General features: G+C 45.0%; 1 protein-coding gene across 3 annotated transcripts in view; it reads right to left on the reverse strand.

Annotated features, from left to right (window-relative positions):
- The window catches only part of tmtc1 (transmembrane O-mannosyltransferase targeting cadherins 1), a 118,996-nt gene that overhangs the window by 33,106 nt on the left and 59,212 nt on the right, over nucleotides 1–26,678 (reverse strand). For all 3 annotated transcript variants that reach the window (XM_055650320.1, XM_055650319.1, XM_055650317.1), the window contains exons 7-11: nucleotides 25,477–25,666; nucleotides 10,457–10,578; nucleotides 5,856–6,023; nucleotides 4,242–4,355; nucleotides 1,388–1,531 (exon numbers count right to left, since the gene is read on the reverse strand). In XM_055650320.1, coding sequence (XP_055506295.1) covers nucleotides 1,388–1,531; nucleotides 4,242–4,355; nucleotides 5,856–6,023; nucleotides 10,457–10,578; nucleotides 25,477–25,666 — 738 coding nt within the window. The remainder of the gene's footprint in view (nucleotides 1–1,387; nucleotides 1,532–4,241; nucleotides 4,356–5,855; nucleotides 6,024–10,456; nucleotides 10,579–25,476; nucleotides 25,667–26,678) is intronic.

The following is a 26,678-nucleotide window of genomic DNA, read 5'->3' on the forward strand; positions in this document are numbered from 1 at the left end:
TCATCTACTTTGAATATACAGCACATCACTTTTTAAACGTGGAAGTGATGGAGGTGCAAAGGGTCCTGGTTGAGATTGAGGTCACGGTTCGGTTCTGCGTGGATTAATCTCTATAATGTCAAGGCCAGAAAACATTCAAGATAGCAAAGCGATGCTGCTCTTCATACGTGAAGAACTGGACTACAATGGATGGAATGTAAACTGCAGTAACGTAAAGATCAGATTAAAACACACACTATATTGTGGTTTAGAGGGAAATAAAAACCTGGAGTAACTTGATATTGACCCTATTATGCTCCCTCATGATCTGAACGTTGTAAGTAGATTTCCCTCATTCTTCTAAAATATAGATCTGTCTGTTTTAGCCAGTTATGGCAGGAAAACACACCCGTGCCAGGAGTGAGCCGAGTACATTTATTCTGGGTTGCCTCAAATGCGAGTATATCAATTTTAAAATAAAGGGCCCAAAACTCTACATAATACTTCAGGCAGGGCCTTCCAAACAACCTAGACAATTATAACGTTTAAGAAGGAACTGCAGATGCGGGAAAAATCGAAAGTAGACAAAAAATGCTGGAGAAACTCAGCGGGTGAGGCAGCATCTGCGGAGAAAAGGACCCCCCCTCCACACCCCCACATCAGTCTGAAGAAGGGTCTCGACACGAAACATCACCTACTCCTTTTCTCCATAGATGCTGCCTCACCCACTGAGTTTCTCCAGCATTTTTTGTCCACTAGGCTAGGCAATTGTAACAACACTTCTCTATTTCTCACCTCCAAGCCCTTTTGCAATAAAGGACAATTACTCATTAATCCAATGGTTGTAATTATCAATACAGCAAGTTAACATAAAACAGAGAGCCAAGAGAGAAGTTCACAAATAAGCTGCCTCTCTTTTTCCTGTCTTGATAAAGCAAGTCCTGTTTAGATTGGAGTGTAGAATAACCACAGATCGACACTGATGTATCAGAATTTTGCAAATTACTGAGGAAAATATTGATTCGCGAAGAGCGTCTGACACGTATCAAAGGAAAAGTTGGATCATTTATTATTTCGATGGTATAAGGAGCAACAACAAATTGACAATCTCAAAAAGGTAAATTGTTCCCAATCAATACGTTGAGTAAAAATAATTGGTTTACAAATGCTCTGGTCTCATTAGCCTTGCAAACCATGGCAGCACATTTAATATCATGCACTGAGAAGCTCTAAATATAACAGCTCGAGGTTTTGTCATTGCCAGTTAGAAATTGTCAGTAAATATACTCGCTAGTTAATATGAAACATATGCTCCAATTATTGGAGGGACAGATCATGTCAAAATTTTAATGAAGACTCAACATTTATCACCTCCTACATTCTTCATCCATCAAACATTTCGACTTACTTTAGCAGGTTGCCCAGATTGAAGAGAGCTCGGTTATGTTGGGGGTTCAGCTTCAAGGCCTGTCTGTAATGGTCTTCTGCCTCTGGCACGTCCTTGGTCAAGGTGCCAAGATTATTCAGCGCACTGGCGTGTCGAGGGTAGAGCCTGCACAATGAGGACAGAGGAGCAAATAGAGCCATTACTCCCAAAGTCCACCACGGGCACCATGGGTGCAGCTGGTAGAGCTGCTGCCTCACAGCTCCAGCGATTAGAGTTCAATCCTGACCTCCTGAGCTCTCCGTGTGGAATTTCTAAGTTCTCCCGGTGACCGCGTGGGTTTCCTCTGCGTGGTCTGATTTTCACATGCCAAAGAAGCTTAGTGTAGTACATTAACTTCCCAATGTAAATTACCCCTGATGTGTAGGCGAGTGATAGAATCTGCAAATAGGTGGGAATGTGGAGAATAAAATGGGACGTGTATAAATTGGTGATTTAAGGTTACATCTATTCAATAAACTAAAGGGCATGTCTCTGTGCTGTATGATGCATTGAACACATTGTCCTGGCAACATATTGTCCACACATTGTAAGGTTAGACAATGAAAAAGAAGCTTTATGTACTTTTGAATTGGTTTGATGTGGTAGGTGTAAAGGTAATGAACGAGATACTGTTCTGTGTCACAAAAGACTAATGAGACGAGCAATTTGGTGGTGCAGGTCTGATGCCTGTTTTACGTATGGCCTTGTCCACACATCCTCAGAGACAATGTTCTATTGTCCACATGGCCTAAATTAGGGGTGATTGGAGCTTCAGTTGGGAGTGGAGATTAGAGAGTTAGCACACAGGAGTGAATGTCAGGATTGTATTGGAAGGGAAGGATCCACACAGCAGAAGAGAATGGTTCTGGAACTGAAGAATAAGTACAAGTTTGAAAGGGGACATAGTATCAGGGAACTCATGTAATGAATAACTACAGAATCAGGTGGGTGGAACAGAAGTACTAGTAGCACAGCACTAGTACTTGGAACATGTTGACTAGACATGGTAAGGTTAGGCAATAAAAAAGGGGCTTAAGCACTACCTAATAAACATGAATTGGTTTGACATAGTTGGGGTAAAGGTAATGAACTTTACCCTTGTGTTCTGCGTCACAAAAGTCGTACGGGTCAGACTGGACCTGCCCTGTGGAAATCTGCTTCAGTTTAGTTGCATGCACCCCTCTCAACTCCAACTACTTGTGAAAATGAATGTTGTACGAGTTATCAAATCTTGCACCTGACCATGCTTTTCTGGGCACCTCTGAATACATCACATGCACAGAGGACTCAAACAAAGCCAGCATCCTCCTTGACCCATATAGTAGATAAGCCAACTATATTTAACTATCAGTTCGTACATTCAATTCCAAAAGTAGCAAACAATTTTGTAACTAAACTAAACTAAACTAATTTTTCTAAAAACTGACCCTGCCCAGGTCACGGTATAGGTTCTGTCCCTGTGAACTGTTCATAATCCGAACAGTTCTTAAGTCAGAACTGAGGTCCCAGGCGTCAGAAGATGTCCGCAGCCCCCCCCCCCTCCCCTCCCCAGCAGCCGATGAATCCCTGCCGCCAGTCACCCCACCGCACGATCGCGTGTACTGGCTGTACACTAGTCGGACGATCAAAACCTGGGAAGAAGTGTACGAGAACGATCTAAAAAATAAGTTAATCACAATTACCCCAAAAAGATATTTGAGAGCGAGTTCCTGGAAATGGGTAGGATATTTTACTTGCTACCAGGTGGAATTGCTGTGTAACACAGCTTCGATGCATTTAAGGGCACATTACAAGAATGTATACAGATCTCTGACCATCATTCCTCCCTCATCAACACCGACAAAGGCAAAAGATGTGAAGGTGCCTCTGATGGTACACAAAAATGCTGGAGAAACTCAGCGGGTGCAGCAGCATCTATGGAGCGAAGGAAACGTTGCCTATTTCCTTCGCTCCATAGATGCTGCTGCACCCGCTGTTTTTCTCCCCGATTTTTGTGTACCTTCGATTTTCCAGCATCTGCAGTTCCTTCTTAAACACAAGGTGCCTCTGATGTTGTTTTCAGGAGTTAGCTGTGTGCAAAATGGCAGCTGCCTGCATTTCCTAAACGTTTCACTGGTTGTCAAATGCTTTTGGACATCCTGTGAGTTTGTCACAATGCGTCTGAAATTCAAGAGCTTTCACTTTTTCCCCCCCCCACTATGGTTTGATCTTTTCCTTATGTCTTCCTTCTTACCTGAGATCAGGCCTGTGCTGAACAATGAGCCTGTCTGGAACGCCACACACACCAGACTTCAAAACAAACTTCTTTGGTTGACTGGCCACAAAGCACCAAACAAATCAAACACCCTGTAATTGCTAAATGGCAGCAGGCTGTTCCTAAAGAGTAAAGGGTGTTGCTATGGTAACCTTACACTGTCCTTCATCAAGGAGCACAAAGGAGTTGGACAGAGGCCAGATATTCCCTTTGTACTTATGTACACTTGAGTCAAGCTGGCAGAGCTGCTGTCTCACAACGCCAGAGACCCAGGTTCGATCCTGACCTCGGGTGCTGTCTCTGTAAAGTTTTCACGTACTCCACCGCTTTGTGGATTTCCTCTCACATCCCAAAGACATGCGGGCTTGTAGGTTAATTGGCCTCATTAAAATTGCCCCTGGTGCTTAGGGAGTGGGTGGGCAAGTGGGATAACATAGAACAAGTGTGATCAGGTGGTTGATGGTCCGCATGGACTCTGTGGGCAGAAGGGCCTCTTTCCGTACATTTTTCAATCAACCAATCTATTAGGAAATGAGGTTTGAAGGTAAAGAATTTGAGTGGAACACCAAACTTGCTGCTTACCTCAGAGCGGTTTTGTAGTGATATACTGCTTCGTCATAGCGACCGTGGTCTTTCAGGAAATTGGCATAGTTGTAGTGCACCTTGGCATTCAGGGGCAAAGTCTGAACTCCAGATCTACAGAGAGAGAAAGGGGAGGAGAGGTAGGACTAAACACTCAGGTTGGCTTTCACTGTAAACCGCATTCAATAACACCAATACTAAACAATTCAATGAACTAATCTGTTTATCAAATGCAGCAATACCTACCAATTAATGTACAAAGGAATTAAGACGCTTTAGGTTTTAAGATAACATCTTGACTAATTCCAATATTCTCCCTTTACTTTACAATTTTTTACTCTATTTTCAGCACTGGAATCTGGGTGGAAACTTCGGGGTCAAACTCGTGCATTTACCCAGATTAGCCTCATTGCAAAGTCATTAAATTTGCTGACAGATTCTAGGTGGCACGTCTCGCAATGTCTTTGCACGCTTCCTCTAACTCTTAAAATTTATATATTTTAAAATGTGTTTAATGCTTGTAATTGGTAGGTTACTGGGTTATTGTAAGTCAACCTAGTGGTACAATCTGGGGGTGTTGATGGGAATGTTGGGGGGTGGGGCGGAGGAATAAGTTAAAATTATTGGTGAATGGGACTGTTCTGTGAGATGGCTGAGGCTCGAGGGGCCAAAATGGCTTCCTTCCTTGCCATAAACAATCATGGGAATTGCATTTTTGTTTTATGCAGTTTCTGGGTGCTACAGACCTTTGACCTACATCAGAACTGGAGATGTTATGTGGAGCCCGAACAAAACACTGTTGGAACAAGTCTGGAAGATTGTGTCCATACTTTTGGAAGGCTGTGAAAGTTTGAGAGAGGGTCTTTAGACTTTAGCTTTAGAGATACAGCGTGGAAACAGGCCCTTCGACCAACCGAGTCCGTACCGACCAGCAATCGGCCCGTACACCAGCACTATCCCACGCACTAGGGACAATTTACAATTTACAGAAGCCAATTAACCTGCAAACCTGTACATCTTTGGAGTGTAGGTGGAAACCAGAGGACTCGGAGAAAACCCGCACGGTCACAGGAAGAAGTTACAAACTCCATACAGACAGTACCTGTAGACAGGATCGAACCTGGGTCTATGGCACTGTAATGCAGCAACTCTACTGCCATGTCACCCGAAAGGAAGGGTCAGGAAGGATTTACTAAAAATGGTTCTAGATATAGACTGGAGAAGCTAGGGGTGTTCTCCTTGGAGCTAAAACAGAGAATATGTGATAGAGGTATAGGAAACCACATTCATTTAGATAGGTTCTGTTGCATGAAGAGTGGCGGGGGCCTGCTTGCATGCGCTCAAATAACAGATTGAGAGTTGTCTGGCATAACAGGTAATTATAAATGATAATCAAGTCCTGAGTGTTCAATGAATTCTGAGCAGAATTATTTTTTTTTCACAGTTTTCATTTCTACTGTTCCCCTGCCATTGAGAAATACCTTGATAGCGACATTTTTATGAAAATGCAATCCGTGTGAAAACCCATCTGTTTATAAAGAGCCATTTGTCTCTCTGTTATGGAGTGCTCCAGGCCACACGAGAGACCTGGATGGTTGTTCGACTCAAGCTCACCTGAACAGGGCTTCTCTGGAGAGCCACACTTCATTCTGCCGCAGAGTCTTCCAGAAGAACAGTCCAAGCACGAGCAAGGTGGACACTGTGACCACACTGGCTCCCCATCTACTGAGGACTCCACACAGTCGGTTCAACCCGTGGGCCACAAGGATGCAGTAGCCCATGCTAAATGCGGTGGTGGGGGGGGGGGAGAGAAATACATGTGAAATCACTGGAAAATCAAGCTCCATGCATAGTACTTCTAACAATATTTGGGGGTTTTTTCAGGCTAGATCTACAGTATCAAATTACTGGTATACTAATGGGCCTGTCCCACTTAAGCGATTTTTTAGGTGACTGCCGGCGACTGTCAAGTCGCCTGAAAAACCAACGACTGGAATGGTGACTGTCAGAGTGGAACACACACATCGTTTCCTTCACCCGCCCGTTATGCAGGCGGGGGACAGGGCAAGCGGGGGGACCGTGTGAATTCTGAATGAAATTCACACGGTGCAAAGCCAATGTGATACAGACACACACCGCGATGAACAGGAAGGTTGCCGCTGTAATTAAGACGGTGAAAGCACAGTGTACGGGAAGGGTCACGTAAGTCCTTCAAAAGAGGGAGGGAGAGGGGGGAGAAGGAGGAGACGGGGTGGGGAGAAGGAGTGGAGACAACTTTTAAGAAGCATGAGATACACGGCTGTGCAGCTCGGCGGACATTAACATTACCGGTCGGTTATCCTTGGTTCTGAAACTACTGCTTACGATTATTTTTTTTCCCCAATGAGTCAATGAAATTCACCGGTCAGCACCGGCTACAACCTACAAGAACCTACAACAAACGTCGACCTCCTGGTAACCCACTGCCCCTGCACCTATGGCTCAAGAATTCTTGCTACTCTCCATGTTGAAAAATTTGCGGCAACCATTAATGAGGCTGCGACTAATGCCCAGAATGCGGGAACTCCTCACGACCATGAAGGTGACTACCCGGCAACATGCGGTGACCATGTGGCTACTATCGTCTCTTAACTAAATTTACAGTGCGGAAACAGGCACTTCGGCCCACTGAGTCCGCAACAACCAGAGACCACCTCGTACACCAGCACCATCCTACACACACGGGACATTTTACTATCTCACTGAAGCCAATTAACCTACAAACCTGTACGTCTTTGGAGAGTGGGAGGAAAACCCAAGTACCCGGAGAAAAGCCACGCAGTCACAAGGAGAACGTACAAAGTCTGTACAAGGGGTACCCGAAGTCAGGTTTGAACCCAGGTCTCTGGCGCTGTAAGGCGTCAAATCTTCAACTGTGCTGACCATTATTAATGTTAAATAAAGTGCTCCAAGATGGGTCAGGCAAACATAATCAAACTTAGATGGTTGAGTGAGATAATACTACGTTAGTTAAGTAGCTTGTACCTCGTCACTGTGACCACATGGGCTTTCTTCAGGTGCTCCAGTTTCCTACCTCATCTGAAAGACGTGCAGGTTTGTAGGTTTATTACCCCTCTATAAAATTGTACGGAGTGGATGGCATTGAACTAGTGTCAATGGGTAATCGATGGTTGGCATGGACTCAGTGGGCCGAAGGGCCTGTTTCCATGCTGTGTCTCTAAACTAAACTAAGTTAAACTAAACAGTAACTCGACCGTTACGCCACTGTGTCACCTATATTAGTCTTGGTCATGGAGGTGTGCTCTGGGAGACGGCCCCATGAAGCAACGCCCATACAACTGTATGCAGGACCAGGCATGGGAGGGTGAAGGAATTGGGCCAGTGTGCGGGGAATGTATTGGAGGAATGGAGGAGATTATGGAGAAAGACAGGAAGGCACAAACTCTAATTGAACCCAGTTACTGCAACGGTCTGTGGAATAACAAAAAAACATTTCAAAATGATCTACAAATAGCTCAAGAGCACTGGCACTGAAGCATCAAAGTGAAACGTCACATGGGACCCAGAGTGTGTTTATTGTGGTGGTACGGTTGTACAAAGTCCTCGAAAATCTACAATAATGAATAGCCACTGTATATGACCTCGGTCTCTCTAGTTAATTATAAGTTAAGCATCCATGTGTTCATCATCCAGAAATCTGTGTTAGAAGAGCAAGGGGTGGCTGTGGGCAGAGGACAGAAGTAACTTTGTCCTCTATACCCCTGCTAAAGTACGTCTGTCTGTACGTAATGTGCTGTCTGTACCGAGTTTACATTCTCCTTGTGACCGCGTGGGTTTTCTCCAGGTGCTCTGGTTTCCTCCCACACTCTAAAGACCTACTGGCTTGTAGGTTAATTAGCTTGGGTAAAAAATTGTAAATTGTCCCGAGTGTGTAGGATAGTGCTAGCGTACGGGGTATTTACTGGTTGACGTGAACGCGGGTCAAAAGGCCTGTTTCTCTAAAGTCTAAGGTAAAATCTAAAAGTTAATGTCCGCACCTATACAGGAACTTAAACAATGCACTCATCCCAGCTGCAAAATTCGATTCCGGCACTTCCCTTAGGAGAGACTGTGAGAAAAGAACCATGGTGATGTTTCGGGATGGAACTCTGCTTCAGATTAATTGTAGGGGGGGGGGAGGAACTGGAAGCAAGAAAAGACCATGACAAAGCAGGACAAAAACAATTGCTGGGCCTAATTTGGCCTGGTCTTTTTCTAACTTCCTGTTCCTCCCCCCTACAATCAGTCTGAAGAAGAGTCCTGATCCAAAACGTCACATCAACTTATTTGCCTTTGAGGTTCAGTAAGTAGAGATAAACGTCTATCGTTTATACATCGCAAAATCCAACAAGGAGGCAATTGACCACTCAATATTAGAGATAGGGCTGTCAGAATTATTTGTGTCAGGACACTCGGAAACTAGTCCTCTTCAACTTCAAATAGTAGGGCGTGGTCCTTAAAATCTGCCTGTATAGGTAACTTAGATGCTGGTTTAATGTCTTATCTGCCAGACAGTATTCCCCAGGCACTTTGGCGGAAAGTCAATTTAGATTACATGTTCTGAAGAAAACAACATTGATAAGACAGGTTGGCTGGACATTTTTACATTGGTCTAATGAAGTGTTTGGCACACACAAACCTATTAGCTGAGAGGATAATAATGACCACACAAAATGTGTAAAATGTTTTGTTGTGCCCCAGGATTTAGACCCTTCAGAACGGAGAATCTTTTTCTTTCTCGTTATGTAAGCTGACTGGAATCTTTGACTTTTGGTCACGGAGGTCAAAGCACCACAAATGAGCCAAAGCTGAGAAAACAGTGTTGCCTTCAGACTTTCACTCCTCTTTGACCTGTGACATGAGGGAGACAATGTTTTTCCTGAAGGCTTTGCGGAATGTACATTTTCACGCCAACAAGGTCCGCAACTCTTTTTGTCCAGGTCAGCCACATTAAACCAGCAAGCGTTTTGTACGTATCGATCGGGGAGCATCACTAGAGCTGGGTCAAATATCACAAAGTGTACTGCAGATCTTCAACGTCGCTACAATCTGTGGATGCCACAGACAGTGATTGTAATCATCACCAATTAAAAGCCCTGCCCCACGGTACGAGTTCATTCCAAGAACTCTCCCGATTAAAAAAAAAAAATCTAACTCGTGGTTAGCATGGAGAATGAACGTAGCGGGTACGTCGGAGCTCGGGGACGTCTCTTAGCGCTAACGACAGGTACTCGGGAAGACTCGCTAACGGCAGGTAAGCACGGGAAGACACGATGAAAAATGTCCACGAGAGCCCCGAGTACCGACGAATGGCCATTACCGTAAATCTCCGAGTTCTTGGTTCTTGGTTCTTGGCTTCTTGGTCCTCCAAAATATTCCAAATGGAATTTAAACTGGAGGTGATGAAGGGAGGACTTAAGCCAGAAAGGGTTATTGGGAAGAAAGAGCTACTTTAAATTTAGTTGCATCTGGTTGGGTAACTATAGTTGGGTGGAGATTATTCCATGCTTTAATTGTGCGGGGGAAGAACGAATTGCTGTATACATCTGTCTTTGTAGCTAGGATCAGGGCAAACTCGGGAGAACTCTTGGAATGAACTCGTACCGTGGGACAGGGCTTTAAGAGTCCTGTACCTGCCATTTTCTGCTGCCTATAACTCCTACACCTGCTCAAACCAAGACCATACCTCTAATTTCTCTCTCCTCTGACTCTCAGTCTGAAGAAGGGTCTCCACCCGAAACATCACCTATTCCTTTTCTCCAGAGATGCTGCCTGACTCGTTGAGTTATTCCAGCATTTTGTGTCTATCTTCTCTGCTTGAAAGCTCAGCGGACAATTACTTGCCGTACAAATCCATCTTAAAACTTGGATCTTGAACCACGCATCTCAGGCATCTTTCTGATGTTTCTTTGTCTCTCAACCTCTCTCAAATTCTGAATTTCCCTGAGGGGATTAATAAAGTATTTATCTATCTATCTATCTATCTTTGTTGACATGACTCCTGCTGGCAAATTTTCCGTAATGTTGAACATCGTAAAAGTGTAAATTATTCTGCTGACCAATGTACTTGTGCGATGCAGGTTTAACAGACTAAAGGGCCTGTCCCACTTCGGTGATTTTTTCAGTGCCACATTACTATTTGTACACTACCATCCACATCTCCAGGTGGTCCTTACCTGGGCATGTAGAGTACCCGCTCCGCCACCACAAACCCCACGCGGAAAAATAGGTTGCTGGCCGGGATGAATGGGAAGACCAGGAAAAGCAGGCCCACTAAAACCTCTCTGTGCTCCTGTTTCTGCAGAGAAAGCCGCAAAAGAGGGAAGAAAGGTGTCAACTCATTGATTACTTTGACAAACAGCATTTAACAAATGTCTACAAGGCTCAAAAGTGTGCACTCTGAAGCAAATTCAGTTTCAGCGCAGTAAACATGGATGAAACAAGTAACAAAATGTAAGTACCCCATGGAACTAGGATAGATTTTGCCCATGTTCCTAGAACAATTTTGTAGAGAAGACCCAGATGAGAGTTGAGGTCTCAATCAGATAAAGCAACTGAATGCCATCACTGGTTAGAGTGTAGCACCTACTCAGTACTGCTTATGTAGCTTGAATGTTGTGAGAGCTCATGACTTTTCAGTTCCATTTCTATGCCATAGTGCAGACAAGGTTGACAAGGCTATGCTCCATGTTGGTTGTGCTTCCTATAGCTTCCCCAACCCCTATACTCACACCCAACTAGGCAGTGGCCCAGACTACGGGTGCTGTCTGTACAGAGTTTTACGTTCTCCCCGTGACAGCGTGGGTTTTCCCCGGGAGCTCCAGTTTCCTCCCACACTCCAAAGGCATACAGGTATGTAGGTTAATTGGCCCTCGTGTGTGTAGGATGGTACGATGTATGGGTGATTGCTGGTCAGCGTGGATTCGGTGGGCCAAATGGCTTGTTTCCGCGCTGTATCTCTAAACTAAACTCTTCAGAATAATCCTTTGCTTGGCAACTTCTCCAAGAGAGGGGAGAACTATGGTAGAATACGTCGTGGCAAGAGCAATATTGATATGGAGAAAGAAACAGAAAACAGACCTGGCTGTTGAAATTAACATTAACGCTCAAACCAAATATACCGTCACTACTTTCATAACTAGCTTAATTATTCCGATATGTTCCAGGAAAATCACTGACTTTAACAGATGCTTTCTACTTAGGAAGTAAAGAGATTGAGGATTTTGCAGATTACCCCACTGGAATGTATGCTGTCAGGAAGAATTATTCTCTGAATTCTGGTTTGCCATTGAATTTATAAAACCAATGAGTCTCATCCTTGCTTTCACTTAAGGGGCTGTTCCACTTGGGCGACCTAATCCGTGAGTTCTGGCGAGTTTGCCCTCTACTCATACTCACAGCATGGTCGACACGAGGTCGTAGGAGGTCTTTGTAACTCTCCTTCCTGCTCGAGAGTAGTCCCCGTGTACTCGAGGCCTCAGCTGGGTCGCGGTGTATTTTTCAACATGTTGAAAAATGCCCGTGAGATTAAAAAAAGGTTGCCATGGAAAAAATCGATACTTTTTTTACTCGTACATTTATTTGTAGTAGGTTGTAGTAGGTTGGCATGTTCGTCGTAGGTAATCGAGGGTAGTCGAAGGTAGTCGTAGGTAGTCTTCATCATAGTCGAAGGGAGGTTGAAGGGAGGTTGAAGGGAGGTTGAAGGGAGGTTGAAGGAGATCGAAGGAGGTCGTCTTCACTCTCCACTATTCGGTGTCCAATTTTCCCGAAGTTAGTTGTAGTTAGTCATATCTAGTCGAAGCTCATCTTCAACAAAGTCGAAGGAGGTCGAAGGAGGTCTTCAACATGACATTTTTTCAAACTCTCCTAAACTCTTCTAAACTTGCCAATTAGGTCGCCCAAGTGGGACAGCCCCTTAACTAAACCAATTGCCCTCATTCTCGTCAAAGAATAGATCAGTCCAAACATTGAGCTGCAATGACAATGAAGCAATGGGCTTCAGGAATCAGCACCATTTCCCATATACTGTAGCAGCCACTGACAAGAGTTGAGACAACAAGGGAGTTCAGCACAAAGTGAGCAGTCAGAAAATATCAGATCAAATCTTAAAGAGGACACAACTGATCAATAATTTAAGCATTGCAATATCAATTCAGAGCGCAAAGAAAAGGGCATTGGTTCAAATTCTATCCCAGTAGGTAGAGATGTTGAATCAGCTGAAAAAAAAACTAGCAAAGCTGTGGCTGACAATTGCAATAATTCACAAACTCACTCATGTTCTTTAAGAAAGCAAAACCTCTTTATTTTATGGTCTGGCCTAATGCTCTTAAAATTAGAAAGGGAGGTGCCGGACTGTGAAGGGATTTGAACGTGGGAATAAGAATTTGAAGATACAGTTTTTACATAAAAGGGAGCCAATGTTGGCAGCGATTGCAAGGGTGATTAATGGAAGGACTTAGAGGAAACCATTCCATTGTATCAAGTGGTACACAGTTTCAAAACCAAGTCAGGCACACCAAAGTTGGGTGCAGCCCATTCACTCTGAACACTTTCACAGAGGCCACTTTGTTTGTCCCTATCCAGTTCTATCTTAACTTGACTCTTATATTCGACCGCTCGAAGCCGCGGAGTTTGAACCGGCCCATTCCCGTGAGCTCGGATTCAGCCGCAGGACTTACCATCACCCGGCGGGGTCACAACATCGGAAGCCTGGATCACCTCAACGCAGAGGGAGAACAAGGAGGGAAGAGACAAGGACTTTAATACTTTTGCCTTCCATCGCAGTAAGGAGGTGCCTGATGGACTCACTGTGGTGGATGTTAAATTTGTGTTCATTGTGTGTTTTGTTATTTTATTCTGTGTTACGGCTGCAAGGTTCGTAATTTTGTTCAGATTGAAGGGTCTGAATGACAATAAAGGATACTTTGACTTTGATATCCATTGACCCGGCCTCCACAGCCTTCTGTGGCAATGAATTCCACAGCTTCACCACCCTCTGACTAAAGAAATTCCTTTCCTAAAGGAACATCCTTTAGAACAATTCTGAGAGTGTTTAAAGTACCTTCAAGCAAGGAGCATGCCACTGTCTTGGTTTCTGTCTGTGTGTTTGTACTATTAGACAGCAGGATCATGTTGTGTAACCTCAAACAATTCACAGTTCTCCAGACATTCAGTCTTGCACTAGGCTTAGAGACCATCTGGTAAATAGGTTTCTGCCCCTTTGGATATATTTGCTGTATCTCAATGGATTCTGAAGATAATATTGTCCGGATAAAACATGGCTTGCCAGGAGCCAAAGGCAGAAGCAGAACTCATAACAGGAAAAGGTCAGGAACATCTGCAACGTACACAAGGCACAAAGAGCGGTATTGTTGCCTTGGTGAACCAGCAGTGGCACGATGGCCTTCTGTATAGTTAGACTTTAATGATTCCCTGCACAGATCTAATTGCACTGTGTACACATTGTAAGCTGGGTGTCTGTGGCTCATTCAATGAGCCACAGGAATAAAGAGTCTCGATGGCCAAGGTACTTAGCTTTCCTGACAATGTACTTTTCACATTTTGCATAGGATTGCAGTAGACAAGCTTGCATCCAGTCTGATGTAGGTGTGCATGCATTTGTGAAATGCAGTTGGAACTGCCCTTGAGTATATACAACCCTGTCCAACACTATGTACCTTCGAAGGGTCAGGACTGAAAATGTTCCTTCAATGGCCTATTTTCATAGTTTTTCCACACTGACGGCTAATTATGCTCAGAGTCCTTTGTGATGCACTGGACACTCCTTTGGAATAAAATCTGCCAAACCTCAGAGAAGGTTTCCTCAGTCACCTGCCAGCCACCACTGGTCTCCACAACACCCTCCGCCAGTCATTTCTATCCACAGAGTGGTAAAATCTTTGGACTCAGTTGTGACTGATAACTGACTGAGGGTGGGCGGCACGGTAAAGCAGTGGTAGAATTGCTGCCTTGCAGCACCAGAGACCCAGGTTCGATCCTGGCTACGGGTGCTTGTCCTCACAGAGTTTGTACGTTCTCCCCATGACTTGCGTGGGTTTTCTCCAAGAACTTCGGTTTCCTCCCACACTCCAAAGGCGTACAGGTTTGTAGGTTAATTGGCTTGGTATAAATGTAAAAAATTGTCCCTAGTGTAGGATATCAGGGGACCACTAGTGCAGACTTGGTGGGCCGAAGGGCCTGTTTCCATGTTGTAACTCTAAACTAATATAAACTAAGCTGGCAGACACCTTGTAACACGCTGTCATTTCAGCATGTAGAGTTTCTCCCCTCAAACACAGCGACATATCGTGACAAGGTGCCGGCACCAGAGCTTGGCATTTAGCTCAAGACGGTCTGCATATCTGCTCATTCCTTTGTCAGGGTATCGAGAGGATTTAAGACACTTCTTGCCACACTTCATGCACAATCCATTAAACTGACAGAATTACAGCTGCCTTCTGGTTAAACAGCCACCAGGGGAGCAGGCACACCGCTTGATCTGAGAACAGATGATACTGCATTAAGTAGAGACACTTTTAACAGAGCTTTTGTCACTTTTCTGTCACATTTTCTACAGGACAGTTTGATCTGCCTCGAGATAATGAGAGTGTTAGGAAGGTTCATTTGTCATATGCACTGGATATGAACCAGTACAATGAAATTCTTACTTGCTGCCGTTTTGAAAGCATATTTGATGCGCCAACAACTGCAAATTTACAATAAATTAGCCGTCATTCTATGTAAACCAGACCATGATAGTGCAGAAACCAAAATACACGGAGCAACCATGATAGTACAAAGTCTGTGGTGATTGGTGCTGAGGTCGGGCTGTGGTTGGGATTGTACACGGTGGTTCAAGAACTAGATGGTGCACAGGAGGAAGCTGTTCTTGAACCTGGAGGTAATGGTTGTCAGGCTGCCCTACCAGGGTAGGCTGGGTCTTTGATGATAGAAACATAGAAACATAGAAAATAGGTGCAGGAGTAGGCCATTCGGCCCTTCGAGCCTGCACCGCCATTCAATATGATCATGGCTGATCATCCAACTCAGTATCCTGTACCTGCCTTCTCTCCATGCCCCCTAATCCCTTTAGCCACAAGGGCCACATCTAACTCCCTCTTAAATATAGCCAATGAACTGGCCTCAACTACCTTCTGTGGCAGAGAATTCCAGAGATTCACCACTCTCTGTGTGAAAAATGTTTTCCTCATCTCCGTCCTAAAAGATTTCCCCCTTATCCTTAAACTGTGACCCCTTGTTCTGGACTTTCCCAACATCGGGAACAATCTTCCTGCATCTAGCCTGTCCAACCCCTTAAGAATTTTGTAAGTTTCTATAAGATCCCCCCTCAATCTTCTAAATTCTAGCGAGTACAAGCCGAGTCTATCCAGTCTTTCTTCATATGAAAGTCCTGACATCCCAGGAATCAGTCGGGTGAACCTCCTCAGATTAGGAGACCAAAACTGTACGCAATACTCCAGGTGTGGTCTCACCAAGACCCTGTACAACTGCAGTAGAACCTCCCTGCTCCTATACTCAAATCCTTTTGCTATGAATGCCAACATACCATTTGCCTTCTTCACTGCGTGCTGCACCTGCATGCCTACTTTTAATGACTGGTGTACCATGATACCCAGGTCTCGTTGCATCTCCCCTTTTCCTAATCGGCCACCATTCAGATAATAGTCTACTTTCCTGTTTTTGCCACCAAAGAGGATAACCTCACATTTATCCACATAATACTGCATCTGCCATGCATTTGCCCACTCACCCAGCCTATCCAAGTCATGATACAGGTCCACCACCGAACCTTCTGGTGTACGGCCCTCTTTATGGACATTAGAAGTGTCTTTCTCTCAGATTAGGAGGCCTAGGCCAAAACTGTACGCAATACTCCAGGTGTGGTCTCACCAAGACCCTGTGGATGTGGCAACTGCAGTAGAACCTCCTGCCCCTATACTCAAATCCTTTTGCTATGAATGCTAACATACCATTCGCTTTCTTCACTGCGTGCTGCACCTGCATGCCTACTTTTAATGACTGGTGTACCATGACACCCAGGTCTCGTTACATCTCCCCTTTTCCTAATCGGCCACCATTCAGATAATAGTCTACTTTCCTGTTTTTGCCACCAAAGTGGATAACCTCACATTTATCCACATAATACTGCATCTGCCATGCATTTGCCCACTTAAACAGTGTTCCAACAATGGTGGCACAGTAAATGAGGTAAAGGCACTCCAACGGTGCTGGCTGGTGGGAAAGTGGAAGGATATTAAATCAGTGACAACGATTTGAAGCTGGCCTGAAGGTGGCAGTGTTCCCATATGCCGCCTGCCCTTGATCTGCTGCGTATTGGAGCTCAGTGGTTCACTGGTTCAAAGGTACGTTATTGTCAGGTGAACCCAAGTGCAGTGAAATTGTTTTGTTGCATTCACTTTGGTGACAATCCTACTACCATGCATTAGACAAGAGTGTACGACAGTGAACCGCACTAGGTCACAACACAAGGGTCGCCATATTTCAGATGCCATCTTGTGCCCTTCAAATTCAACGTTTAAAAAAACAATGTTGGGGTCTTAACCTGGTCGTAAAGGTCCGTTACACATTTATTTGTCCCCTGTTTCTCAATTACAGTTCCTTGTTCTGCACCAACGGCTCCGAAGAGGAATAGAAGATAATCGTATAAACCAGGTGAACAGTTCGCAATGATGGGATCATACTTCTTGGGATCATACAGTCCCTGGACCACAATCAGCCTATCAAAGAACCTCCCTGCCTGAGGTCACCTGTGGCCGGCCCCGATTTGTCCTGGTTCAGCCACATCCCCCACCACAATCAGTCTGAAGAAGGGTCCCGACCCGAAATGTTACCTATCCATTTTCTCCAGAGACACTGGCTGACCCGCTGAGTTACTCCAGCATTTTGTGTCTACCTTTGGTATAAACCAGCATCTGAAGTCCCTTTTTATTACATTAGGAAGAGCTCATGTTGTACAAAGAATGAGGCCCCATTATTTGCACCAGATCCTCTACACCTTCACTGATCTGAGTAATGGCTGCTACAACTAACCACAGAACTACTCGGTAAGGGAGGTGAAACTTAGCCAGAGTCTCGTTTGTTACACAGGAGGGCGGGGGGGGGGGGCTTTGTATAATTATAAATTGTCCCTAGAGTGTGTAGGATAGTGTTAAGTGGGCAGAGATTGCTGGTCGGCACGGGCTCTGCGGGCTGAAGGGCTTGTTTCTGCTCTGTGTCCCTAAACTAAACTACTGTATCTGCCCCCATCACCTCTCCTGGCTGCATGTACCAAACACCCAAAACTCTCTGCGTAAAAAAACCCTGCCCCACCACATATCCTTCAAACTCTTCTCCCTCTGACCTTAAAGCTATGCCTTTGACATTTCCACCCTGGGAAACGGATTCTGGCCGCCTTCCCCACTCTTGCTCATTTTCACACGTGATTAATAGTCACTCAAGAAGCAGCTCGTGAATGCGCCCTGGGATACCGAGAGAAAGACCTAGGAGATGATAGACAATGGTTTTCGACACATGCTCAACCGCAGTCCCAGCTGCAGACAGTATCAGTGAATGTCTGACAATAATTATTTGGAAAATTGAAGTAACATGTGGAAAATGAAGATCCATTAGTTCAAAGCTCTCCACTAATGCTGCACAATTCCATTCTACGTAGAGTCATGAAAAGGACAGTAATTGTAAACCAAGAACAGAATGACAAAGCTGCAGGCAATCCCTTCCCAATCATGTCTTCCTCATTCAATTAACTCGAGGTCCTTACCAAATTACATTTCCCATGCACACCCATCACCGGCTTCTTTTGAAATAACTTCCACTTCATCCCTGGTCAATTGCTTTGCTGCTGGACGTTTAACAAGCTTTATCTTTTATACAGATTGAAATACGAGTGGTGAAGGAATGCACTCCTGCACCAAGGCAGTAAAAGAAGAAAAGCTATTAACAAAGCAACATAAATAACAAAAGATAAACACAAAGTGCTGGAGTAACTCAGCAGATTAGGCAGCATCTCTGGAGAAAAAGGATGGGTGACGTTTCGTGTCGGGACCCTTCCTCAGTCTGAGTGATTAATATTCACGTATGAAAATGAGCAAGAGAGGGGAAGACAGTCTCAGTGTCAGTTGAGAATACAAAAATGTACATAGTATTTAAGATGTAGTCAAACCTAGACCCTGTATAATCACTGTAGGAAACCTGTACTGTATCTAAATACTCTTGGAATAGCCAAGATGCATTTAAAGGAGATGGGGACAAAAGCATATGATACAAGAGCATAGAAACATAGAAACATAGAAATTAGGTGCAGGAGTAGGCCATTCACCCCTTCGAGCCTGCACCGCCATTCAATATGATCATGGCTGATCATCCAACTCAGTATCCCGTACCTGCCTTCTCTCCATACCCCCTGATCCCCTTAGCCACAAGGACCACATCTAACTCCCTCTTAAATATAGCCAATGAACTGGCCTCAACTGCCCTCTGTGGCAGAGAGTTCCAGAGATTCACCACTCTCTGCGTGAAAAAAGTTCTTCTCATCTCGGTTTTAAAGGATTTCCCCTTTATCCTTAAGCTGTGAGGTCTGGGCAAGGTCTGGGCTCTTTAACATCTCACCTGCTCTGCCATTCAAAAAGACCAAAGTGGATCTTTATACCGGAAGCCCTTTATGCCCTTTCCACCCTTCACCAGTTTTTTTCCAACAGACCCACCATCTCAGGAACCAGTTAGTGGGTCTTCACTGTGCACCTTCAATAAGGTAAGAAGACTATAATTGTGGACAATGCTCCAGATGTAGTCTCAACGAGGCGTTAAAGACCTGTAGTAAGATATCAGATGTGGTCTCACCAAGACCCTACAGAACCGCAGTAAGATATCTTTATTCTTAGAGTCACAGAGTTATACAGTATGGAAACAGGCCCTTCAGCCCAACTTGTCCCACCTGCCCACGTTTGGTCCATTTCCCTCCAAGCCTGTCCTGTCCATGTACTTATCCAACTGTTTCTTAAACGTTGGGATAGTCCCAGCCTCAACTCCCTCCTCTGGCAGCTTGTTCCATACACCCGCCACCCTTTGTGTAAAAAAGTTACCCCTCAGACTCCTAATAAATCTTTTCCCCTTCACCTTAAACCTATGTCCCCTGGTCCTCGATTCACCTACTCTGGGCAAGAGACTCTGTGCATCTCTTGTAAGGCAACAAAGGCCGACATACCCTTTTACAAACTGCCTCCCAGCATTCAGTGACTTGTGTACACCGAAACATGGGTCATTTTGAACAACAACATTTCCATATCCCTCACCATTTAAAAATACCCACGATTTTTAAAACGAAATAATCTCATACTTTTCTACATTGTATCCCATCTGCCATACTGTTGCCCACTCAGTAAGGTTGTCTACATCCCCTTGAAGCCTCTGGGCATCCTGATCACTCCTCACACGCCCGCTTAGTTTTGTGTTACCAGCAAACGTGGACGTATTGCACTTGGTCCACCTGGGCAAAGCACCAACATACGTCATGAATAGTTGGGACCAAAGCAATAATCCCCATGGTATTCAACGTCACTACCTGCCAACTTTGTTTTCTATTTATCAGCCAACTCTCTATCCACTCTCTATTGTGGCAGCACGGTGGCACAACAGTAGAGTTGCTGCCTTACAGATCTAGAGACCCGGGTTCGATCCTGACCACGGTTGCTGTCTGTACGGAGTTCGTATGTTCTCCCCGTGACCTGCTTGGGTTTTATCTGGGTGCTCCGGTTTCCTCCCACACTCCAAAGAAGTATAGGTTTGTAGGTTAATTGGCTTCGGTAAAAAAATTGTAAATTGTCCCTAGTGTGTAGGACAGTGCTATTGTGCGGTGATTGCTGATTGGCGCAGACTTGGTGGGCCGAATGGCCTGTTTCCGTGCTGTATTTCTAAACTAAGCATTCCACTATATTACTCCCAATTCCACATGCTCAACCTTGTTCACCAACTTCCTGTGTGGGACCTTATCAAAACCCTTGTGAAAATCTAAATGCACCAAATGGACTGGCTTCCTCATCTATTCTGCCATATACATGCTCCAAGAATATGAAATACCTTTCACGATTTCACATTGACTCTTTTCAATTATATTATTGAGTAAGTGCTTTGATATTATATCCTCCATTAGATGCATCTAGATTCCAGCATTCTCCCAATGGTTGCCATCAGACTCGGAGCTCGATAATTCCATGACTCTCTCTTCCTCCTTTCTCTAATAGTGGAGTCACCCTCTACTGCCCTCTAACCTACCCAAACCATTCCAAAACTATAGAATTTCAGAACGTCCTCAGAGTTTCTAATATTTCTGCAGCCACCTCTTTGAAAACTCTGGGATGTAGATCATCAGATCATGATGTATATCAGTTTCCATGCATTAACTTCTCAAAGAATTTTTTTTTAAATTAATTTATTTAATTTCTTTCTTTGCTCTGAACTCTGATTCTTCAGGAACTTTGGGATTTTTTTACCTTCACCCATAAAGACAGAAAGAATATTTATTTAATTTCACAGCCTTTCCATGTATCCCATTATACATTTTCCAGTCTCTGTCCTTGCGAGTACTGGCTTTTCACGCAACTATGGAAGATTTTACAGTTTGTTCTTCAGCTGGGAAGTTTAGAAAGACAATTCCGAGCATGGGAATGAACAGCACATGGCCTAGTCACCAATAGACACATTGGACATACTTGAAGAGGACTGTTTGGAGAAGATTACAGAGATAGGCAGAAATGAGGCACAATGATATCCATGTGGGTGAACTACTAAACTGAACATCCCAGGGTGGGGCTGGCCCAGATGATAAAGGACTAGCTCCACGGTGACATGGTGTGCAGGAAGGAACTGCAGATGCTAGTTTACTCTGAAGATAGACAAAATGCTGGAGTAACTTAGCGACCCAGAACAAATCAGAGGCAGCACCAATAGCCAAAGAGCCCACAACCGTCTATTGTTAGCTGTGGAGGAGGTGATAATGCAGGGAAACAAAAAAAGAAAACTAGCAGGACAACTAGGGTGGAGGAGGGATGGAGAGAGAGGGAATGCAAGGGTTACTTGAAAGTAGAGAAATCAATATTAATTCAATTATTCGCTAGGTTGTAAGATGGCTGATCAAGACTTGGCATAAGACAGGATACTGAACGCAACACTGGAGGACAACAGGAGGCAGAGTCAAACTCTGATGTCCGCCTACCTATAAATGACAATGGAGCTCATTCAGACTTAAAAATGAAATAGAAAACCTGCGCATTTTAGGCATTTGGAATGTCATCTCCAGATAAACAAACAAGGCAATAGAGAAACACAGACATCAAATTCCAGAGATGTCCTTATGACCCCATTGTCTGGATTTACGTCATACTTAGAAAGCAGTCACTGGAATTATAAACACAGAGAAAATAAAACATTTCCCTTTTGAGATTAAATTACTTTTTCCTTTTCCGATGTCCGAGCCAAAATATCAGGTTCCACTTGCATTGTCCACTAGCAATTAAACTGAAGATAGACACAAAAAGGTGGAGCAACTCAGCGGGACAGGCAGCATCTCTGGAGAGAAGGAATGGGTGATGTTTCGGGTCGAGCCCCTTCTTCAGACTGGCAATTAAACTGTACTGCTTTCGATCTACTTTGTCCCAGGCAACAATGGCATAAGTCCTGGTGGCTGTACATTAGCCATATGGCACACTTGAAGGCATCTAAAAAGGATTAGTCTCAGTGAATGGAGATCATTAATTTTTCAAAGGCAATGTCATATTTACACATAGCCCCAAGTGCAAAGTGCAAACAGAGAGGGTTAAAACTTGAGAGCAATCTGTGTTAAGTCAAAGAAGTCTGTCAAGGCTTTTTCAAGGAAGAAGGCTTTGACTTTGACTCTGACATCGGGGGGTGGGGGGGGAGAGTGCAGTGGAGAGATAAGTTTTTTTGGCCTTCCATCACAGCAATGTGATGGATGTTTATGTAAATTATGTTGTGTTGTTGTGTCTTGGGTCTATTTGTTTGTACGGTATGGCTGCAGAAACGTCATTTCGTTTGGACCTCAAGAGGTCCAAATGACAAATAAATTGAATCTTGAATCTTGAATCTTGAATCTTGAATTGTCTTGTGGAACGGGAGCGGTATTGAGTTAGAGATGATTTGGGCACATGGGGGTACAACAGTCCAGTTGCCAGCTGACCACTTTCATAAACTGGATACAAAGTGCTGGATTACTCTGAAGCAGATCCGCTGAGATACTCCAGCACTTTATGTCCTTTTTTGTAAACCAGCATCTGCAGTTTATTATGTAGGAAGAAACTACAGATGCTACTTTACACCAAAGATAGACATAAAATGCTGGAGTAGCTCAGCAGGACAGGCAACCTGTCTGGAGAGAAGGAATGGGTGACCTTTCGGAGAGTCTGAAGAAGGGTCTCGACCCAAAACGTCACACATTCCTTCTCTCCAGAGATGCTGCCTGCCCCACTGAGTTACTCCAGCATTTTGTGTCTATCTGCAGTATCATCACAATCTGGGTAGTGAGAATACAAATCATGCCATTGATTTCTGAGAATTTTCATTTAGTTTAAAAGTAATTAAGTAATAATATGGCTGGAAAATTGATCCATTACAAAAAATAATTTCCTCATCAAACTCACAAATAATGTGCTCCACAGTTAATTTTGTTTCTTTTCTTGTCTAGTCTAATGTACTATCCAACCATTTACTAGATGTCCGTAGACTTGCCCTTAGTTACACATTCACAACAAGCATTGGCGTGTTGGGTGACCGGGATTAGGTGTGGAACAGGAACAGTCTTATCCTGCTATAAATTCAGCAACTGATTTGGATATTTGAGGAAAACCTGCCACATGACTACCTATTGTTCCATCTTGTTTTAAGCGCAAAATCCCACAAATTGAAATATTTACAAAACAGACCTGAAGACATGATAGAAAATTAACAAAGAGCAACGGGGAGGGAGGGGGTCGAGGGGGAGAGGGAGGAGCAGTGGGTCAGAGAGTGGGGGGGGGGGTAGGGGGGGGGGTCAAGTAGTGGGGAGGAGTAGGGGGGCAGTAGCAGAGAAGTAGGGGGCAGTAGAGAGAGGAGGGAGCAGAGAGCGGGAGGAAGGGGCAGAGAGGGAGGGAGGGGAAGGGTCAGAGAGAGGGAGGGAGGGGCAGAGAGACATATAGAGAGGCAGACACACAGAGATGGACAGAGAGAGAAGTGAGACATATAGAGAGAGTGGGTCAAAATAGGAGAGACAGATGTAGAGACAAAAACACACACACACACACACACAGAAAGATAAAAAAAAATCTAAGCCAATTCACTTGCTAACTGGAGAGAACAGGGTGATTCTGCAACAATTTTCAATTTATCGTACATAGTGCAGCTGAAGCATTACTGGGTGAACAGATAGAGCAGCACGCACACAGAACTGGAGCACAAATAGGGAAGGGACAGAATGTTGCAAGAACTGAAGTAAGTTTTGAGCAGGCAATTAATGCAAAGGCATATATGGAAAATCGCTGCATAAATTTAAGCAAGCTGTTGCTGTAAGGTTTGATTGTTTCGCCATGCAGTGGCAATACAGATGCTTCTGTTCAGTGCTGCCTGTGCCAGACTAGACGTGCTGAGTTGTGGGGAACCTCCTGCTGTCACCATGGCAGACGGCAGCCACTTGGTGCAGAACAGCAATCAGACACGAGCTTTGGCTTTGTGAGTGGCTCAGTCAATCTCTCCAAATGACCCACCAGGGCAGCTTTCTCTCTGTGTGCTGTTCCTCTAGTTTCAGGATGACTGTGACTAAAGGTCAGCTGCCCCACGCCGTGCATGGAGTGGTGCCAGGCAGACACGTTACAACGACCACGGCACGTTGTGCTTGTACGGTGCCAGTTGAGGCTCTTCATAAATAAAAATTAAGACGCATTACAATTACTTTAAAAATTATCGCCACATCACATATTAGGACTTGGTCAGAGCAGAAGGTTATAATAATTATATCATAAAGGAACATAACAGAGGGACAGAGGATAGTGCGGCACAGTGGCGCAGCTGGTAGAGCTGCTGCCTCACAGCACCAGAGTCCCAGGTTCGATCCTGACATCAGGTGCTGTCTGTGTGGGGTTAGCACGTTCCCCCTGTGACCACATGGGTTTCCTCCAGGTGGCCCGGTTTCCTCTCACGTCCCAAAGGCGTGGGGTTTGTAGGTTAATTGGCCTCTGTAAATTGTCCCGAGTGTGTAGGGAAAGGATGGTAAAAGAAGGGATGACGTGTGGGGCTGGTGCGAATGTAAGATCAATGGTCGTCGTGGATTTGGTGGGCTGCGGGGGGAGCTGTGTCAATCCTGTATCTCTGACCGAACATAAATGGCAGTGTTCAGGTGCGTCAACATTGCCATTCATGGTGGAACAACTAGCGATTTGAGTGATAATGAGTGGGCCAAATCAAACCAGCCATCATGAGTGGACCAAACTAGAACACTCTTGGGATGTTGGACGGCCGGTCGATCCAGAGGAGAAAATATTTGAGGTTAGGCAGTAGATTTGAAAACAAGCATGAGAATTATAAAAAATCAAGGCAGTGCTAGACTGGGAGACGGGGAGTCACCGTGGGCAGTAAGCTTCCAGCCTTGAGGCATGATGGGAGCAAGCTCAAGGGCGATGGGAGAATGGACAAGACATGCAACCCAGCCGGCTGGAGGCTGATGATGGCAAGGTATATTACGGTTGAGTGCACAAAGATGCTCCATGTCATATAGTCGTAGAGCGTGGAAACAGGCCCTTCAGCCCACTCAAACCAACATGTCCCATCTACACTAGTCCCACCTACCTCCATTTGGCCCATATCTCTCTAAACCTATCCTATCCATGTACCTGTCCAAATGCTTTTTTTAAGTTGTAATAATACCTGCCTCAACTACCTCCTAAGGCAGCTCGTTCCACATGCCCACCACCCTTTGTGTAAAAAGTAGTTGCCCCTCAAGCTCCTATTAAGTCTTTCCACCGTCACCTTAAACCGATGGCCTCTGGTTCTTGATTCCCCTTCTCTGGGTAAAAGATTCTGTGCGTCGATTGCTCTCATGATCTTAGACACAAACCATGTGGGAAATGGAAGCTCAACAGAGGCTGAAACCAAATCCTTGCGTTCCCTTCACACTTACCAGTAGAGAGAGGAGGCAGTTGCGAGTCAGAAGGACCATGGCCAGACCAAACACCACAGTCGCCACATTGCGCCCATCCCAGAGAGACTCCACCAGGGGGATGCTCCCCACTTGCCAATCGTAGCAGAGGGTGATGGGGGCCAACAGCAGCCAGGCATTGAAGGTCAGCAGGTAAGAGTAGGTAAGAAACCTGTGGCACAAACAGAAAGGAAAGAGTGAACTTTCTACCAGGTCTTCCATGAGATCATAGTCCCACAAAGCATCTTACTGCCATCATTTGAGTGGCACAATGGTGCAGCTGGCAACGTTACTGCCTCACAGAGCTGGAGTCGCCGGCTTCAATCTTGACCTTGAGTGCTGTCTGTTGGCAGATTGCTCGCTTTCCCTGTGACCGTGTGGGTCTCCTCCTCGAGCTCAAGTTTCCTCCCACATCCTGTGGACATGTGGTTTTGTAGGTTGTGACCCACCGGAAATTGCCTTCGTGTGTTGGGAGTGGATGGGAAATTGGGATAACATAGAACCAGTGTGAACTGGTCGGCGTGGTCGATGGTCAGTGTGGACTCGGTGGACCAAAGAGCCTGTGTCTATGCCAAACGTAGATCAAAAGGTGCAACGTGGGCAATGTGCCAGCTACTCTGCCACAGACAAACCTCACAACAATGGCCAGAAAACTTTGCCGGACTTTGGCCAGCTCATTGTGATCCCCCGCATCTTCAAACTATTGGGAGCATCCCTGATGTTTACTTGAGGAGCACACAACACTAATCTTTTTGTGATTTACCTACTCGCCCATGGCAATGGCAGCATTGGTAGCATTTATTCCTCATCACCAATTACATCTGAACTGAGGAGCCAGATTGGATCAATCAGACTTGTAGCTCAGTAGTCGCATGTTGGCCAAGGAGCAAGAAAGACCAATTTTCCTCTGCAGTCAGCTGCTGGGCTTTTAATAATAATCCAGTAGTTACCTGGCTACTTGCTACAAAGATGAGCTTGATTTATGCCTCATTCAAATGCAATGGAAAACGAGGGGGAAAAAATGAAAGGGAGTGTGCAATTTCCAATAAGATCGTGCTACTCTCGTTGTGGAGCGGGTGAGCCCTCGCTGGGGCTCGCTGGAGGGGAGCACTCAGTTTCGCTGGCCCGGGGCTGCCGGCAGCCTGAAGCCGCGCGCGGTCTGCAGAGCTCCAGCTGGTGCGGCG

The sequence above is a fragment of the Leucoraja erinacea genome, chromosome 19 (assembly GCF_028641065.1).
Source record: "Leucoraja erinacea ecotype New England chromosome 19, Leri_hhj_1, whole genome shotgun sequence".
Lineage (NCBI taxonomy): Eukaryota > Metazoa > Chordata > Chondrichthyes > Rajiformes > Rajidae > Leucoraja > Leucoraja erinaceus.